The sequence below is a fragment of the Stegodyphus dumicola genome, chromosome 6 (assembly GCF_044657685.1).
Source record: "Stegodyphus dumicola isolate Sdum_Otavi_A_Nest chromosome 6, ASM4465768v1".
Lineage (NCBI taxonomy): Eukaryota > Metazoa > Arthropoda > Arachnida > Araneae > Eresidae > Stegodyphus > Stegodyphus dumicola.
This window is the reverse complement of record NC_140773.1, coordinates 31775671-31796281: the sequence shown is the minus strand read 5'-3', so window position 1 is coordinate 31796281 and position 20611 is coordinate 31775671. Positions and strand designations below refer to the sequence as shown.

The 20611-nt window shown below is 33.2% G+C and overlaps 1 protein-coding gene across 1 annotated transcript in view; it reads right to left on the bottom strand.

The window, feature by feature from the left end:
* Window positions 1-20611, bottom strand: part of LOC118188648 (inactive dipeptidyl peptidase 10-like) — a 1447514-nt gene that overhangs the window by 69025 nt on the left and 1357878 nt on the right. The window contains exons 13-14 of the mRNA XM_085818201.1: window positions 20038-20117; window positions 13674-13903 (exon numbers count right to left, since the gene is read on the bottom strand). Of these exons, the coding sequence (XP_085674327.1) occupies window positions 13674-13903; window positions 20038-20117 (310 nt within the window). The remainder of the gene's footprint in view (window positions 1-13673; window positions 13904-20037; window positions 20118-20611) is intronic.

The window sequence follows — 20611 nt, the reverse complement described above, 5'->3', positions numbered from 1 at the left end:
TGTTTGCTAAAAATGCTCCATATTAGCGGGCATCCATTTGATTTGATAAGTTATTGTATGGAGTTGATGTGTATGTGTTCCTGCCCTAGCATCCATTCCTTTTTACACTGTGCGTCCTCAAGAAACAAACAACGTGTGGATGATTTTGTTTGCTGTTGAGAAACAGCAGTTGAGAACACTGTTATGTTTCAGCAGACCTTCAATTTATGATGTTTTGAGTAAAACACAGGTGTACTAGATTGCCAGATTCTAAAATGGCGACATATCAGATACATAATGCGGACTATGACGTCACGTATACTATGACGTGGACATCCATCGACGAGCATTAACGAGAAAAACATTCAAAAAGTTCAACTAATGTAATTGGAAGACCATTCATCAAATTCCTGAAGAAATTTTCTCAGTTCTTGAGCCAAATCAACATCACGCATGTGTGTCACTCATGCTGCTCACCAAAAATTCTCAATCAGTGTGACCTTTTTCAATTTCCATGAATAAGAAAGCTCTCAAAAAGCAATTTATCAGATAAAAAACAATTCAATGAGGTGGATGAAGCAAGGAAATACGTTACTTGCTTAGAATAATACCTCATGTCATTATATGGTATATTTTCAGTACCTGAGAGATGATTGAAATGAAAATAATAAGCAGAATAAAGTGCCAAATAATGCAAAAATATTTCATAATTGCCTTCATTCAAATAAACTCTCGCACGTTACGCGAATTTTTGCTGTTCTACTCTGAAAGTATCAATGGACTACTGCGATGCTATATTATGTAAGAAACAGCATTACGAAACTAAAAACAATATTGTTATTTGTGGGATATTTAAGATTTTTAATGTCATACAATTTATGTGTCGCATTCTCTTGTGTAAACAACAATGCATTTAAATTAGAATATTATTACGTTTCATCATACTTACATTCAATTTATCTGCTGGACATTTGTAAAGTAGTTGAGTGATTGTTGTAATAAAGACAAATATTTATATATTTTTGTTTGTACGCAAAATATGCGTATTTGTATCTCCTTACGTAATACATTACACAAAAACTGTATAAAAGGGAAATTTTGAAGTTCATGTTATGCAAAGGGCATTTAGAAATAATACTGTTGTCGAAAACGTTGAGTATAAATGAGCAATTCCTTTCGAATACAAGCCTAATGATAGGTTATTACCTTCACAAATATTATCCGAATGCTTCCGATCCCTTTAGCATTCTATAGTGTATCCCTCTGAACAGAGTGAACTGGATTTCAAATTGTTTTGAATCCAGGCCTGATTATGAGTTATTACCCTCACAATATTGTCGAAAATGCATTTGGTCCCATTTAGTGTGGATAAATAGGATTCTATTGTGAATCCCCCAAGACTGAATAGATTCTATTGAGCTATTTAGAATATGGCAAAATCTGGGATTACTGTATGCTTAAACGGAATGTTTTGTTAAGGACTTTCTTATGCAAGAATTCTTTCGTATGAACATTATACGGGGGGAGGGAGGGGAAGCTACAAAATCTCTCATGCATCCAAACCCGTTTGTCAATCCTAAACTGATAGAAACAGAACACAGGTTTTGAGAGGCTCAACAATTTACAGACTTTTTCTACTTTTAAGTTTTTTTTTTTTTTTTAAATGCGATTTTATTAGTGTTATTTTTGCGTTAAATGGTACTAAGCCGCTATGCAGCCAGCCCTCGTCTGGGTTTTAAATGTACGGTAAAAATGCGTAAAGGGAGCAAACACCAAACATTAAATTTAAAGCCTGCACAGAAGTTTACTCTACACAATAACTTTACCAAAAAAAAAGTCAATAAAATTGTATCACATATTAAAAAAATTACAAAGAAATACGCAATATCCCTTAATATAAATGTTAATTATCCTAATAAATAAATTAACCAACTTCCCGTTGCAAAATTTTAAAAATTCAAATGGTATAAAAGAAGTTAAGAACTTTGTTTCCTAAAACAAAATCATGCAAAACTTTTATATAATTAAAACATAATATGAAACAATTACAATGAAATAAGCAATAAATCTCATATTTTCCAAAGAAAACAGTCAACGGTCCAGTATACAAAGCAATGAATGAAAAATTGTTGCCAAAAACACATTTCTAAAACAATGAATCTATTCAAAATGATGCGATTCCATCAAAAACGATAAAAATAAAAAAAATCTGATTCGAATTTTTGAAAAGATTACCGGTAATTTACAATACATTAGTTTTTTATTGTATTTCTGAAAGATCCATCGGAAATATATTATTCTTAAAGCCAAGAATATATATTTAAGAGTAGCCAATATATCCAAGAATCTTACACATGTAAACAGAAATTGCACATAAAAAGTTAGTGTCTACGTATGTAAAAGTACATATTGAGTTTAAAATTGTATTAAATTATGAAATCCAAATGGTAAAAGAATCATCGGTTATGATGGAAATTTAATGCATAAAATTATAGTTTTATTTCAAAATAAATATATTTTATCTTTCCATGATTAAATTAACATTTTTATTTCTCGTGAAGCAATCTGAACTAGAATATAAAATATAGATTTACATTGCTGAAAATTCGAAGAAGCCTTTGAGAAGATAATACAATTTAAAATTCTTTATATGCATTAGAGAGGACAATAATATGATTTTAAATCTCTGAACGCAAAGAAGCAAATAACAGCACGATTTAATACTCTTCGCAGTAATAAAGTAAAATTTTTTCCAAAAATGTATAACATAAAGCTCTAAGGAATATAGATCATGTTTATTGTAATGAGATTATTTCAAAATAAATATATTTTATCTTTCCATGATTAAATTAACATTTTTATTTCTCGTGAAGCAATCTGAACTAGAATATAAAATATAGATTTACATTGCTGAAAATTCGAAGAAGCCTTTGAGAAGATAATACAATTTAAAATTCTTTATATGCATTAGAGAGGACAATAATATGATTTTAAATCTCTGAACGCAAAGAAGCAAATAACAGCACGATTTAATACTCTTCGCAGTAATAAAGTAAAATTTTTTCCAAAAATGTATAACATAAAGCTCTAAGGAATATAGATCATGTTTATTGTAATGAGATTATTTCAAAATAAATATATTTTATCTTTCCATGATTAAATTAACATTTTTATTTCTCGTGAAGCAATCTGAACTAGAATATAAAATATAGATTTACATTGCTGAAAATTCGAAGAAGCCTTTGAGAAGATAATACAATTTAAAATTCTTTATATGCATTAGAGAGGACAATAATATGATTTTAAATCTCTGAACGCAAAGAAGCAAATAACAGCACGATTTAATACTCTTCGCAGTAATAAAGTAAAATTTTTTCCAAAAATGTATAACATAAAGCTCTAAGGAATATAGATCATGTTTATTGTAATGAGATTATTTCAAAATAAATATATTTTATCTTTCCATGATTAAATTAACATTTTTATTTCTCGTGAAGCAATCTGAACTAGAATATAAAATATAGATTTACATTGCTGAAAATTCGAAGAAGCCTTTGAGAAGATAATACAATTTAAAATTCTTTATATGCATTAGAGAGGACAATAATATGATTTTAAATCTCTGAACGCAAAGAAGCAAATAACAGCACGATTTAATACTCTTCGCAGTAATAAAGTAAAATTTTTTCCAAAAATGTATAACATAAAGCTCTAAGGAATATAGATCATGTTTATTGTAATGAGATTATGCATAAGCAGATCAACTGTGACAGAGAAAAGTTCTTAAAACTTTTCAGAATACAATTTTATATCTTGCAAATATAAATATGCCTGAAAATATTTCTTGTGAACTTTGAATCATACGTATCATCTGAAATCCTTAAAATATAAGATTTTTACTCATAAAATACGCTATTAGCATGTTCTTAGTATTAAATTATTATGATTAATTTAATAAGGTAAACTAACACGAATAATTGATGCTTTGAGATGATTATAATACGAAACAAATATGTCTTTACTATTTTTATGTCAATAATTTATAGTTTTGTAAGATTCTAACCTGTGCACTTTTAAGTTACAGTTAAAGTTGAAGAAACTTAAGAAATTATAAGCGAATAATGGCTTGAGTTCGTGAGACAGACAATGAAACGTACGAAAGGTGAAATAACCCTTTATGATTCCAATAAAGTTTAACAGAACTCCTTCTTGGAGTTTTACTATAAAGCCTAAATTCTAACTTGAACTCAAGAAACTAAGAAACAAATCTTAACTAAAAAGATATAGCCAAAACTATCAAGATTCTAACAGAGTTGGCCCCTTAACGCTAATAACGGCGAAGCTAGCAAGGACCTAAATTACGGCCGATCGTAGTAATAGCTTAAGAGAGAGAGTAGCCTAAAAGGTGAACGCGTGTTAGGCAGAATCCCTGGCTCTCTAACGAAGTCAGTAGAACTTCACAGTTAAATACCTCTCCTCATTTGCATTCAAACGCGATTCTAAAAAATACATTCTGGCCGGAAGTTGTAAGCTTGAAATTAAGGAAGTAACTTTTTAAGAGATAGGAAAGTAACTTTAACTCAAAATTTAACCTTTAAAAGACGAGTGGCCTAAGAATCGGCCAGAGCTGCAGTGTCTCAAAAAGACGGCTGTGGCCGAAATATCGGCTAGGCCATTCCCCTCCTCCCCAATCCTTCAGGGTGCGGAGATACAGTGAATGGACAAAAATATGGAAACACCCTGTGAAATGCATGTTTGAAAAGAAAGATTGATTTTAATGAAATATGTAGGTGGCGCTGGAGTTTTCGACTACTGACGCCACCTATACAACTTCGTAAATGTGCTAAACAATTCAGTTGTTGTCGGAGTACTGTAATGTGAGGTTGTCATTGCATTATGTCAGAGTTAACAGACTTCGAACGTGGGCAAATTGTTGGAGCACGTATGGTAGGTGCTTCCGTAAGCAAGGTCGCCGAGGTGTTTAGTGTTTCAAGAGGTACTGTATCGAAGATTTATTCCGCATATTTAAAAAGCGGAAAAACATCATCTGCTAAATCACAGCGCGGACGAATGTGTGTCCTGAGTGATCGTGACAGACGATCATTAAGGGCAATTGTGACGAAAAATAAGAAGACCATAGCTGCAAAAGTTACTGCTGAAATGAATGTTGTGTTACCGAACCCTGTGAGTACCAAAACAATTAGAAGGGAGCTTCATAAACAGGGAATTGCTGGCCGTGCTGCAATTGAGAAGCCACTCATCAGTGATGCTAATGCCCGTAACAGGAAAAGGTGGTGTTTAAGTCATAAAGACTAGACTATAGAGCAGTGGAAGCGAGTAATATGGTCTGACGAGTCTTCTTTCACATTGTTTCCCACTTCTGGCCGAGTTTACGTCTGGAGAACGCCATCTCAAGCCTATTATACAGACTGCTTGTTGCCAAGAGTGAAACATGGCGGGGGTTCTGTTATGGTTTGGGCAGCCATATCGTGGTTCTCTGCTAGCCCCATGATAACTGTGTCAGGGCACATGACTGCCAAGACTTATGTGAACATTTTGGCCGATCAAGTTCATTCCATGGTACAAACTTTGTTCCCCGATGGTGATGGTGTCTTACAAGACAAAAATGCCCCTGTTCACACAGCTCACATTGTCCAGGACTGGTTTTATGAGCACGAGGATGAGTTGTCCCATCTTCCCTGGCCACCACAGTCACCAGACCTGAATATTATCGAACCTTTGTGGTCTACATTGGAACGAAAAGTGCGTTCTCGTTATCCACCGCCAACATCGTTATCTGAACTTGCCACCGTTTATCAGGAAGAATGGTATAATATTCCCTTCGCAAACATACAGGAACTGTATTTATCCATTCCGAGAAGACTGCAAGCTGTTTTGGATGCCAACAGGTTTCCTACACCATATTAAGCAAAGAAACATGTTTTTTAAAGGTGTTTCCACATTTTTGACCAACCCCTGTAGTCATTGTCCGAATAACCTCCCTTGCCACTTATGCGAGATGTCCTTCGCGCATCCCAACTGTGGGGTTTCGTAAATTCCTTTTCTTTTCCCACAGCAGTGAAATCTTAGCAATTTTACATTAGTATTAATTTCACCAACTTTTCAGTGTCATTAAAAATGTATTTTTTCTTTATATATTTCCTTGTTACTGTAATTTTTGTATTCAATATTGCTGTTTGAAACATGCAAAATGCTATGGAGTGCAATGCAATGAAAACATAATCAATAAAATCTGTTTTTAAAGTAAAGAAAAATAATTAAAAAATAAAACGCTAGAGGATAAAAAAAGGTTTTATCACAAAACTGCAAGAAAGAACAATGAACAATAATGTAGTTGAAAGATGAAATAACTTACGATACAAAGGGGAGGGGACTCAATAAATTAAACTGAATAAGAATACTAATGAAAAAGGTAAACGAAACAAATATAAGGAAAATACAACGGGATTTGTTTGATATATAAATATAAGCTGTTACACAATGCTTGGAAACAAATAAAAGCGAACTGCTGAACAGAAATAGACGAGAAACAAATAGTTAAACATCATTTTCGAGTATAAATTAAAAATGTTAATTATGTAATTCTAAACTAAATTAAGTTTGGAAACAAATAAAAACTGAATAAACTATGAACTGATTATAGGCGTGCATTTGCTGTTAAGGCGTATTTTCATTATGACGCAATGTCAGAAGTTAATATTCCAACATACGACAATTATTTAGCTGCGAAATCTCACCATAATATGTTTCCCTAGTTTAAAGAAAAGAAACAGCAGAAAAGAGAACAAATTCATTAAATTCTTTTGTATTATTCCCTAATGTATTATTTGAAAATTAACAAAGGCGACCTACAGGAAAAGTTGCAAAAGAATAGCAGTTTCCCTTTACAATTGCAGCTAAAAGGGGGGTGGAAAATGGACTTAGATTTCCCGTCTTTTTAAGTGAAGCCTTTCCAAATTGTCCCGTCTCTTAAAGGTTAACTGTTAGATAAATTAACATAATCCTTACAGTTTAACTACATCTTACATCTTACATCTTCGATATCTTACATGTTTGACATCTTACATCTTCTTCCTTAATACTTTATTAAATTTTAAATATGGTTCCTAAACTTCGACGTTTATAGTTAAAGATACTGGGTTTACTTAGAAGAAAATGAGCTCTAATTCCTTCTTTTTCTATAAAGTACATAGTCGCTGAAATAGTATAAAAATACTTTAATCTAGTTTTGTCGAAACAGAGAAGAAGAAGAAAAATTTATATATATGCATGTTATCTAATATTCAAGTTTTGTCTCGCAAAAGAAAATAATTGCTAAGCGATGCTTAATAGTCACATGCTCAATAATCACCAATCATCTAAGATTTAGGTTTAAAACGGAAAGAAAATGTGTTCTTAAGCAACGTCCGAAGGAAGATAACGAATACTCGACGGGAATTATATTTCTTATTGTGTAAAAGAACTGCACAATTTAATTCGGAAAACAAAAGCAAATGCATATTGTTAAAGTTTGAATATATTCATTAAAATAAGGTAATTCAAAATATAATCTACAGTGCCATTGTAAAATAAAATAATAAAAGTCAGAACACTTAATTATAAATTACCACAATTAAATGTGTAGTTGCAAAGTATTTGAAAGGGGGATTCGGAATTTTATTATTAAAATTATAATGTAAATAATGAGATATCTATGCATGTATATAACGGGTAGCCATAATTAAACTGACAGTGCTCACAGTGTTCTGTAGCGCGATATATTTGCGAGAATGACGCCACATTTTGTACGAAGATTAAACAAGACGGGGGACGAAGGATTCCGCGAAAAAAAAAATTAGTTCCAAAAGTCTCCGCTAGGGGAATATTTGGCGCTATGTAATAGAAAATAGAGTGTTAATAAATGCAAATCACTACGGAAATTACCTTATATTTTGCATTCAAATGAGGTTCAATGTGGCTGCCGTTGTTGTGGACTACATATTGCATTCTGTGCACAGTATGACCAACAGCAGAAAGTAACATGTCTGCAGGAATCTCCCGTACAGTCCGTGATATGTTATCCTTCAACGTAGCCAGGTCCTGGACCACTCTTAATAGGCCTTAGACTTAAGGTAACCCCATAGCCAGAAGTCGCATGGCGTAAAATCAGGCGACCGAGGTCGCCATGCAGTTAGAAAGTAGCGGCTAATTACTCTTTCCATAGTGAATTTCTGTCGTAGCATCTGTTTCACCCGTACAGCGACGTGTGGAATGCACGAAAATGATTTCCCCCAGGCATTGTCTTTGCTGAAGTGCTGGAATGACAAAGCTGTTCAACATGTGGCGATATTTCTCTCCGGTAACAGAACAGGTTTCCGGTTCTGTCGGGGTAAAGTTCTCGTAGAAGAATGGACCTGCGATAAATTCCGCTGTGAACCCACACCAAACAGTTACCTTTGGTGAATGTAAGGGAATTGCTGTGAGTGCATGTGGTGATTTGTCATCCCAAATTCGGCAGTTCTGGGTATTCACAGTTCCATTCAGGTAAAAGTGGGCCTCGTCGTCCCATAAGATTTTCCACGGCCAAGCATCATCCACGTCCATTCTGGCAAGAAAGGTGAGAGCAAAAGTCAATCGCTTATCATGGTCGGGGTACAGTAACTCCTGTGCACGGCTGATCTTGTACGGATAGAAGTTGATAATCTTTCGTCAGATTTTCCATACCGTACTGTAAGGCATATTCATATTACATAAGGCATATCCATAAAGGTAATTTTATTCCGTATTAATTTGCATTTCTTAACACTCTATTTTCTATTACACAGCGCCAAATATTCCCCTAGCGGTGACTTGTGGAACTAATTTTTTTCGCAGAATCCTTCGTCCCCCGTCTTGTTTAATCTTCCTACAAAATGTGGCGTCATTCTCGCAAATAGATCGCGCTACAGAACACTGTGAACACTGTCAGTTTACTTATGGCCACACCGTAGGAATTATCAGATCGAAGGTTTTGTAATCGATTAAAAGAATATATTTTTATGCATGACACAAATTAACCGATCAGAAGGCATGTTTGCTGAAATTTCTGTTTCTGTTCTGTACTGAAATTTCTGTTTTAAAGTATTTTCGACTAGAATTTTAGTGTTTTTGAAATCGCGTGGCACATAACGGACATAGATGTAGACCTTGCACAAAAAAAAAAAAAAAAAAAAAAAAAAAAAAAAAAGCTGGTGGGCAGTACTATATCTCCCGTTCAACTGGACCGATTGCCGAAATTTAACTTGCATTTTTCATGTCTGAAAAGCGCAACTTAGGATATATGTTAGATTTACATATAGCAATTGTTCTAACATAGATATTTTGACACAAAATCGGACTTTCTCTGCAATAACATACCAATTTTTTTTCGTATTTCGATTTTACGACTCAAATTATATCCAGACATTAAATTTTGTAATATTTGGTGAGAAATTTAAAAATTTATCTTGGCGCATTTTTTCCAGTTTGCGCCAAGTATAATTCCTTTGGCGAACTTCTTAATTTACAACAACCTACTTTTCTACCTTTTTTCATTATGTACGAGCGGAAAAAACATCATCGTTCATACTTTCAAATAATTTTAGCAAAGTGTGTAAAACACATTTGGCGTTATTATCGCTTATAACAAATATACTAAATTTCGAAACGTGGCAATATGTAAATTCACGTATATCTTAGGAAATTTTGAATAAAAAACGCTAATTTTTAGCATGTATGCTTAAAAATACATCTACTTTAAGATGATTGCAAAAATTTCAAAATTGTTTTCGCAAAAATTTATAAAAATGATTTAAAAATACAAATTAAAAAAAATCATAAAAATGGGGAATTTGATTTGGATTGAACCTAAATTTCGGAATGTGAAAAGAAAAAGGAAATAAGTTTAATAAAAAAGAGATATTAATAAATATATACCAAATTCAATTAACATGGAGGAGCTAAAATTTTTAGAGCTAATTTTTTAAAAACTACTTGTACGATTTTTACAAAACTTGGAACATTGGCATAATGAGTCGTAGAATCAAAATGTGGAAAAACATTGGCATGTTATTAAGAAAAAGTCCGATTTTGTGTCAAACTACCTATGTTAGAACAATGCTATGCAGGGTGATTCAGAATTCATCATCAATATTTGGTGGGGAGGTAGGGAATAGGAAAAGAAGGAGATTTTACGTAGGAATGCATGGGCGCATATGCGATGTAGTAGGGCCAAACGACCCCAGTGGAATGATGGAAAGAACACATAAAAAGGAAGTAGTAAGGTAAAGACATTTATTATCTTACATGTAACATTTCTTTGCATCGGTTTTACAGACTTACAAGAGGTGCTCGAACTGCTGACCATGTGCTAGAATGCATGACTCCTAACGGCGTTGCATGGACAACCGCACCTTCTGGAATATGCCTTGTATTTACATGCATATCTGCAAGTTCATTCCACGTATACCGGTTCATGTTACTTCTGCAAAGTCACCTAGTCGAATGATGACTGGCTGCACACGGATCGGATCGGACCTTTTTGGTTGAAAACAGGCCTTGACTGCAAAAGAGTTTTAATCCTGTCGGTTTTAAATCGTGCCTATGGCCAGTAATTAAAGAACATTAGCGGTGCTTGCGCACCTCACCCGAGGGCGAAAAAAACGAAGACATGAGAATCTTGCAAATAAAGACTGGAGAAGCAAAGATGCTGCGAAAAAAGTTCATGGACAGCAGAAGTTCAAAAATGCGGCTGAGGATACGACCCGCGATGTCAAGAAGAGGAAAAAGTTACTTGACGAGTACCACTGCGCTGCGGTTGCTACCATGGACGTAGGAAGTAAGAGGTAGGAAGTCCATGGTTGCTACGTTGAATTTCGGATGAAAATGGAGTGTATCTTTTCGTGATTAATTACTTTCGACGAACATTATGATCTTCTGAGTAGCTAGAAGCCCAGTTTTTAATTTTTCAAATGGAGTATTGGCTTTCTTGATAAGTTAAATAATCTTGATGATAGATTTTAGCAATTCTTAAATTTTAGGACCTAATATCCAGGCAAAGGCTTCATTTAGGTTGATTCCAGTTGTTTTAAGTGCTTCGCTGTATTGAATTTGAGGTTTCTGATTGTGTGCTTGAATGGGATTTTTCTTTTCTTCTTTACCGGAAAGTCCTGGGAAGTTCAAATTATCTAAATTTGGAGCTGGGATTTTCGGGATTTCTTTGGGTTTGTTTTTTTCGAATTTTTCTTTGTATGCAATACGACCCCTGTAGCTGCTGACGTGATTTTTACTGCAAAAAATGCAGACAGGCTGATCTTCAGGCTTTTTTGGGCAGGTATTACTTCTATGTGGACCTCCATATTTTACGCATCTCTCAGGATTGTGACATAAATGCTGCATATGGCCATACGCCTGGCAGCGGAAGCACTGAGTTGGTCGCCGTTTCGGGTTGTATTTTTCAATTTTTACTTGAAAAGTAAACATATCGTTTAGCTGATGGATCATATTTCCGCTATTCTTTTCTAGTTCCAGGAAGAAAATCGGGAGTTTTATTTCTGGGCCATTTTTCATTCGTTGAATTGTTTTACTTTAATGATGGGGAATTTTTGCTTCTGCAGATCTTCAAAAATAACTTCTTCTTTGATTGAGGAGGGCAGATTCTTAAGAATTACTTTCAGATTCTTTTCGCTTTGAAGTAAAAACGTATGGAATGGAATGGACTTTTTCATGTAAAATTTTGGTCATTTTCCTGTAGTCTTCTGATGATTTTACATAGACATGAATGCTACTACTTTTCATCCTCGATTCGAAAGGATCGGAACAATTTTCTTGAAAGAGTTTATCTACTTTCAGCCAATCAGGAATAGTATCCGTGATAACAATCGGAGGGGGAATCTCTGCTGCGACGTTTTCGTCGTTCTTCTCGGTATTTACTTCATTTGGGGAGTTTAATTTCTGAAATTGGTTTTCTAGTCTGACCTTAGGTTCCGGTGGAAGTGGAGTCTTTGCAGTTTTGCGTGGTGTTTGCCACTCTTGATTAAACTGGTTAACCACGACTTCCTTTGCGATTTCATTTTCAACTGGATTCTGGATATTTTCAGGCATGCATAATTTTTTCGCTGGGTTTCGGATTGTTTCCTGGATCGGTTCTGCTGTATCGGATTGAGATTGAGTAGCTTCTCCGCTATTATCTTTCTTTTCATCTTTAATGAGATTGAAAACTAATTCTGTGGTTTTGTCTACTCCATAAATATTAATAAGTTCTACAATCTTATGAATCGGGTAGTGTTCTGGGCTTATGAGCATTTGCTACTGGTAATTCTGCTACTTCTGCTGAAGCACTGGCCTGCATTTCTGATGATTTCTTCTTTTTGCTTCGCTTAGATGAACTTTTGGAATTGTTTGAAGTCTTTGGGCTTTTCATAAATTCATAACTTCTCATATCTTTGGGCGTAATCGTAGAATTCTCATCTTCATCTCTTATATCGTTGAGACTCGGAGTCTTAAAGAAAGACTTAATTCCTGAGTGGTACCCGAAGGTATTACTCTTAAAATACAAAAATCGAACAGAATTAGAGAAACTGCACTAGCCGCTTACTGTTACTGGGCTAAGCGAACGAAAAAATAAAATGAGAAAAATGGGGTGGCTGCACACGACAAACACCTGTGCTTATGTATGGAAGTTGTGTACATACAGCGCCCATATTCGTCTGTGCCCATACTTTCCTATGTGAAATCTTCTTTTCTTATTCCCTACCTCCACACCAAATACTGATGATGAATTCTGAATCACCCTGTATATAAATCGAATATAGTATATCCAAAGGCGCTTTCGAGACATGGTAAACGCGTTAGATTTTGACAATCGTTCCAATAGAACTGGTGATATAGAATTGTTCCATTTTTTTGTACAAGATGTACACGTCATTCTGCTATTTCTTTAATAAATTATACTAATAATTTTTGGATTGAACTCAAAACTCATTGGTACATAAAAATGAATTAACAGAAATTTGGCATTACACATAAAGAAACAAGTTTACGCAAAATAATAGCTGAATTTTATAGGAAGAAACTTTAAAAAGGCTGACAGAAATCGATAATAACAATTTATGGAATCACGGAATAATTATTGCCACAAACGGACGGTTACATAAATATAGACATTTCAAGTGCTGTAGAAACAATACAAGTAATAAAAATAAAAAGTGCATTTAGTTTAATTTACAGAACGTCAAACTTTAACCTGAGATAGATTTCCACCATGCAAAGCAAACATGTATTTATCTTTCCTTTCACGGTTTAGCCCAATGACAGCCATTTCTCTTTATTGCTAAAGTCTTCAGAGATTACACCCCATGGTCTTCTAAAGTACCCTATATTATCTTAGTCATTTTCGTGGGATAATGTTATATGTTACAGGAAAGAAAGAAGAATCAAATTTTTATGATACTCCGAAAGATTCGCAATCGAAACTGCAATGCCAGTTGGTGATACATTTGTGCTTTCTCGGATTGAAGTAAAAATGTAGGTCATGAGGCCATTTTTTGTATCTGCCCTTAATAAGGTCAGAAAAGTGACGCCGAAGTGCAATCAATGAATCGATATGAATTTCTTTTCGAGAATCTTCCGATCGATTTCGCGGGCTTTAACCGATACAAATTTTTTGAGAGCCTTACTGAATGTCTGGTTGTAGATGGAACGTATCTCTATCTTCGGAACTCCTGGACCGAGGCATTCCAATACGAAGTACTCAACGCTTGGACTGAAGATGGCATTGTTGTAGAGACACAAATAGCCTTCGTCGCAAGTTAAACACTTTATGTTGGCTGTGAAGCGAGTTTTCTTCGCAGGGACAGAGTACAAATGGCGCTCGCCTGGTCGATTTTCCATTGTTCCCAAAAAGTATCTGCAAGAAATACAGTAAATTCAGTTTAAGTAAATGCGATGATTTGGAGACTATATGAAATACCCAAGGGCTAAAGCTACGATAGCATAATCTATAATATTGAAATTATTTAGTTTAAAGTTTAATTTTAAGTCTTAAAAAATCTGATGTGTACACCACATGACTTCCTTGTACGGAATATTAAATTATATGCATTTTTTTCTTGCGTTTCATTTAAACTTATTGGATTAAATTAAATCTACTTCGCTGACAGCGCACAAACCACAATAGAATAAATGCAATCTTTAAAATTCACTCTAGTATTTGTTTACCATAGAGACACTCTGGCCTTAGATTCACTTAACAGTATTATATTTCGTTCATATTATAACTCATAATGCACAAAATTTATATCATTTAAAGAATAGAATTATCTAATCGTTGCCATATGTTCTATTCAAATACTATAATAAAGCTAGAATGATGTATAAAAGAAATTAAGCAAACAAAACACAAAAGAAACAGGTTTTCACAGACGATTGAGTATTTCTCATTCAATTAATTCAGTTCTCACTTCGCGAGAAGGCAAAAATACATAAAAACTCAAAATATCTATATTAAAAATTACGAAGTAAATCTTATACACTTATGGCGTTATCTTTGTTGTTGCAAAGCTAAATTTCTCTAGATTCGCAACAAATCCACTAGTCTGCTGTCTCAAATGTAAACAATCAATGGCCGCCATAAAAAAAAGGCTTAGCGGCCCTTAAACAACTTTAAAATTGTTGATAATTCTAAAAATATTGTATACAGATTTACTAAAGGCATAAAAACTTTAACCGGAAGGTAACAACAGCATAATTCAATCATTTGTAAAGCAAAAAATGTACAATTTACAAACATATACGAGTAAAGAAACTGAGATCGCTGAGCCGGGTAACAGAGTGGATATATATATAAATATATTTATATACGTTTGGTGCGGCCGATTGCAATCAAAATGCGAGGTGCACATCTACATGTTATAGCAGTCCTATATTTCAACGTTCTGAGGCTACTCGTTTTTGACTTATGCGAGATACGTACGTATGTACGTACGTACATACGTTCGTACAGACGCCACGAAAAATTCTCGTCAGAATTTATTTTAAAGCGGTTTTATAATTTTTTTTGAGGAAACGAGTCTTTTATTCTGTCCTTACGTACAGATATCACGCAGAAACATCGTTAAATTGCATTCGATAGCGGTCAAAATGGATATTTTCGTTGAAATATGCTGCCTGAAACTTTTCGCGATTACAATACTTCCTTTTTACTTCGTACAAGAAAGTAATATGCTATCTTTCTGCATATATTTGTTCTTTTAAAGCACATTTCTCTAAATTGAGATACTTTTCTGCCATTCATTTGTTATTTAACAAAACACTATGTAATGCTGTAATTTTATTAAAGGAGAGTAATACACTTATCAACGAAATTAAATTTTTATTTAGAGTCAGTTTCAATAAAAACGAGGTAATTTACCTTTTTCAGAGGAAAAAAAATTACCAGTGTGATCCGATTTGATTTCAATATTTAAAAAATTCCGAAATGTTAGTTAATGTTTGCAATCATAATACTCTCTACTAAATTTTTTACATGTGAATTTTACACACGAATAACTATCCTTTTTCTTAAATTTTATCAAACAGACTGGCCAATGCTTCGAAAAAATTTATTGAATTTTGAAATGATGTGCTTACGCAAAATATTATTTGCTCTTAAATAAATAAAAAAAGATTCTGTGAAGTGAACTAATCAGTTTTTTGCTGAATAATAACCAAATATTGATTTAACTCTGGCAGTTTTCCAAATGTTAATGTATTTAAAGGATCAAACGTTCTTCATTTTTTAGTAACAAAATCTATAATTATAATTTAATTTCTTTCTACAGCTATTCTCGATTGGCTATTTAGCAGCAGATAATAAAGTTGCTCAGTATTTTATTAAAAATTCCTATTTATTAATTGAAAATATCCTTCTTACAGCACAATAAATCGCAAATTATTTTAACTCCAGTTTTCAGACAGCTTGCGTTTTTACTTCCTTGTACGAAGTAAAAGAAGTATTGTAATAGCAAAAAATTTCAGGTATCATATTTCAACGAAAATATCCATTTTGACAGCTCTCAAATCTATTTGAATGATTCTTTTGCATAACATCTGGGCGTATGGACAGAATAAAAGACAGAATAAAAACGTACTGACAGAATTTTTTCCAAAACAGGCTATAAAACAGATTCAGAGGACACGTTTTCGTGACGTATCTACGAACGTATGTATGTATTTCGCGTAAATCCAAAACGAATAGCCGTAGAATGTTCAAATTTTGTATATGGGACTGCTATAGCATGTAGTTGTGCACCTCCCTTTTTCATTGCAATCAGCTTCAAATATATATGACTACCCTGTTAATACCCTGCAAGATAAGCCCAGTATTTTTATTCTTATATGTTGTTAAATTATGCATTTTTTGCTTTAAAAGTGGTTGAATTATGTTGTTCTTTGTTACGGTTAGGATTTTTATGCCTTGATTAATGTGAATGAAGTAGTTTTAGAATTATCAATAGACTAAAAGTTTAAGTGGCTTACGCCAAACGAGACTGCAATTTGTTAACATTTGAAGCTCTTAGTAGAACAGTGAATTAAATCATTTGGTGCATTAACTGCAGTGTCTTTTTGCACAGCCGGAATTTTCAATTTGGTGCACCGTAAATTTGGACTTCTTGCACGTTGTCCATATGTTTGTTCTTGCGTAGAAATTTTAATTTTAACAATTTTTTTTAAAAACTGTTTCTAACTGTATTTGGTGTTTTAGGTTCTTCTGGAATGTACAATTTTTAATAATACTTTGAATTTTATTTTCTTTTGGCTTGCCACGTAATGAGAACTGAATTTATTAAATGGGAAATATATCAGTAATGAAATTCGAGTAAAAATTTTAAATGAAATGCAGCAAAAAATGCGTATAATTTAATACGCCGTGCAAGGAAGTCATGTGGTGTCTACATCAGATATTTTATCTTATGTTAAACCATAACCCACACTAATGTGTACGCTTGATATACTGACAATATTGAAAACATCTACACTATTAAGTAATTAATTGTACCAAAGTTTAGTAGATTTTAGTAGGAATTAAGGTAAAGAGTTTTAGAAGTTAATTTATTTTTTAAAGAAATGAGTATATTAACAATGTGCACTCAGTACAATGGCACATGCGCCTTATTTGCACATACTCATCAGACGCTTATGTTTATCTCATGTCGAGCTTGAAGCATTATAAGCACTTATTTTGAGTTCGTTCCAAACTACATGTATGAATACAAGAAAATAACATTTTGGATTAAAATTCCTTATTTGCTGCTAAGTTAATTATAGGTACTATACATAAGCAATGTTTTTGAAGTAACTTTAATACGAACGAAATATTTCATAACAAGTTGTATTACATAATCCTGGATTACTTTAGTTAAAATTACCTTGTACTTTATAAGTTTAAATTTTCATGTTCTATTATCACTCGGAAGAGAATTCATTACCATTTTTGTGTGCTTGACACTGTCGTTTATCAGAAGATTACCTTGTAATTACCGGAAAGATAACATGAAATTAATTGTGTTTAAAATGTACTAAGTACCGCTTAAAATAACGTTAAAAAATTAAAAATTCCTTATATTTGAAAATTTTCAAGAGGTTAACTAACTTATTCATTCATATATAGAGTCACGTTTTCTTATTAATTATCTTAATGCATAAGAACTGTTTTTCAGGAATCTGAAGAGCAAAACTGAAAGAGCAGTTAATTCGTGAGAAAGTGCTATAAAACTTAATATTCATTTTTTAGCATGAACGCTTCAACGTATGCATATGTTGAGATTTTTGCTAATATTTAATTAATATTAATTTTTGCTAAATATATCTTGGGATTATCTGAAGGACTTGGTATTATTAATAGCATTAGTGTAGTTACTATATTATTTCTTAGGCAGAAAGGCATATCTTCCTTTCTAGTTAGAATGTATTACGTGTATACAAGCCAGTTTTCCTTAGAAAGTCCTTCACGAAGGCATCCCTCCCTTTAGGCAAATAGCCCTTGTGTGCTTTGCCATAATTAAATAGTCCAATCCAATTCCTTCCTAGTTAGCACAGAGCTTAGTTTGCTGTACATTAAATACATTACATACATTAAATACGTATATTTTACAAAGTTCTTTAAAGGTGTTCTTTAAACTGTTAGAACTTTATAATATGCATTATATATTAATTTTTTTTTACTTTGCCTAGATAAAATCTAAACTCTTAATATAATTTTAGTTGAACAAAAAATGTTAAAAGTTTTTGCACGCAAATAAGAAAAAGCATTTTGTTTAATTATTTCAAAGATTGAATAAGAGATAAAAACAAAATTAGATGTTCAGTTTTATCATTAGAGTAAATAAACGTTCATTTTATTGCTTTTTTGTCATTTTTAAATTTTGTCATTATTTTAATTTTGTCAAAAAATGTGCTTCGCTCTTTTTATTTGATTTGAGGGAGAATAAAATATAAAACATTTTTTTTGGTTACTTAATCTCTTTTAAAATAAAATACAATGCGCGAAAAGTGTAATTTATCTCATTTTTATTGCATTGAAAGAGGACATAACAGACAAATAAAGAATAGTCCAAATAGCCAGAATTATCCGAATATTCGGTTGATATGTGGTGTAAGTTAGTACGGATAAACTGTACGTAATTTAGCCAAAATGGAAATTCCAAACTCCCAAAGCAGCTGCCAAGTTGGGAACAAATTTATTTGAATAAATTACCATTAACTTAATTTAACTAATTAAATTAGAGTAAATTCAGTTTTGATTAGTTTCCAGCTCAGCAGAGTGGTAGCTTAAGTTTTTATCTCACTGGTCTTATCTTCCAAAATGCTAATCAATGGCTTAAATGTCATTTAAGCCCTATATATATTGCTGCGTTTTTCTTTTCGCTTAGTGAAAGTAAGGGTTCGCGGATTTGGAGTGAATAATGACGACAGCACTCAATGAAGTATCAAAACACACTTTATTGGCCAGTATTATTCAAGACAGCTCCAATAACACGTTTACAGTTGTTGAAGAACTTCACACTATAACAATCAGCGACACAGCCTTCACACTATCAGGCAATAACGGTAAAGACAGCTTCACGGCAAAGCACTAGAGTACAGCTCCCGACTCTGCTCGATCGTTCTAGGAACTCCATGTACTCTCGAGACTCTCCACGCTACAACCCTCGATGCACTTGACGATACAAAAGAGTACAGCTCCCGACTCCTCGATTCAATCATTCTTGGAGCTCAACACACTCTCTCGACGATGCACTAACCGCGATGCTCTTTCGGTGCACTCGACGACCAACTCAGCACTCACTGACTGACTATCAACTGGACGGACTCCGCACTGAGTACCAGCATAGGTTTTGGATCGTGTTCGAGAAAATTCGGGGCTAAATCAGTAAGAATTCGTTCCAGAAGGTTCTACAACAGTCTATGGCATATAGCCAATTTTGTCGACAAATGGGCGATTTATCGCCAAATATGGCAATGCAGCCTTCCCTTGCCAATTTATGGCAACCATAAACCTGCTTTGCAGGGAAGCTATCTTACCGCGCCTGGACATTTCGTAACAATATAATTAATGCAACGTTTATTTATTTTTTTTACTGTTAAATTTTATTTCGCTCAGATAGTTAAGCACTATAAATAGTTTAAGTACGATATCATTTTCTTAGAAAGAATGTTTCCATGCACTGCTGCCTAATAACTACTTTTATTTATTGCAAAAAAGAGAAAGTATTTAAAATGCACTAAACCAACTAGTTCATTAACTATAAATCAAATAATATTGAACCATTACCCCTTTTAACATTGTTAAACTACATATTCAGATATGAAATTAATACACGATATAAATGTCTTGCTTCAGTTCAATTACTATGTTTTTATTTTTATCTTCTCTTGATATAGAATTAAAACATTTCATTATAGCTGCAACGAAAGTTAAAGAGTTTTATCTATGAATATCTAGACACTTTATATTTAAGCAAAAGCAAGTTTATTAACTTACTTTTTAGTACAAATACTTACATCGTATTTGAGCCCTCATGATATGCAGCAATCTTTGTAACTTCAAATCTTCCTTCTGTCAAGTAATCCACATGTCTCGACTGCAATAACATATGAAACGCATAATTAGAATTCAATATAAGGAATGGACAAGCGGTAAGACACTACGGTAAACACATCGTAATTTCGTTGATAATATTCAATCTGTATTCCGATAGAATGATTTCTGGATTTACTGTGCCCTCCGGCTTCGTAATCAGTGTAAAAGCCAAGGAATGACATATACATGTACACTGTAGTTCCCATCTCGCAGAGTGAAACAGAATGAATGAAATATACTTAGTTTCTACAATTCGTGAGAATACTAGAACTTTGTGGCAGTTTTCGCATCGGAGAATTTCAGTTTTTATTACGTCATTTAAATTTCAGATATTGCTGAAAATATTTAATATTTAACGTAATATAAATCTGATATTTAATAGTATAAATATTTAAGCTATTTAAAATTTATTTTAATATTTAATAAAGCAAATAGCAAATCCTTTTGAAATATTGTGTATAAATACTTGTGTTTTGAATAAGTTATCTTACGAAA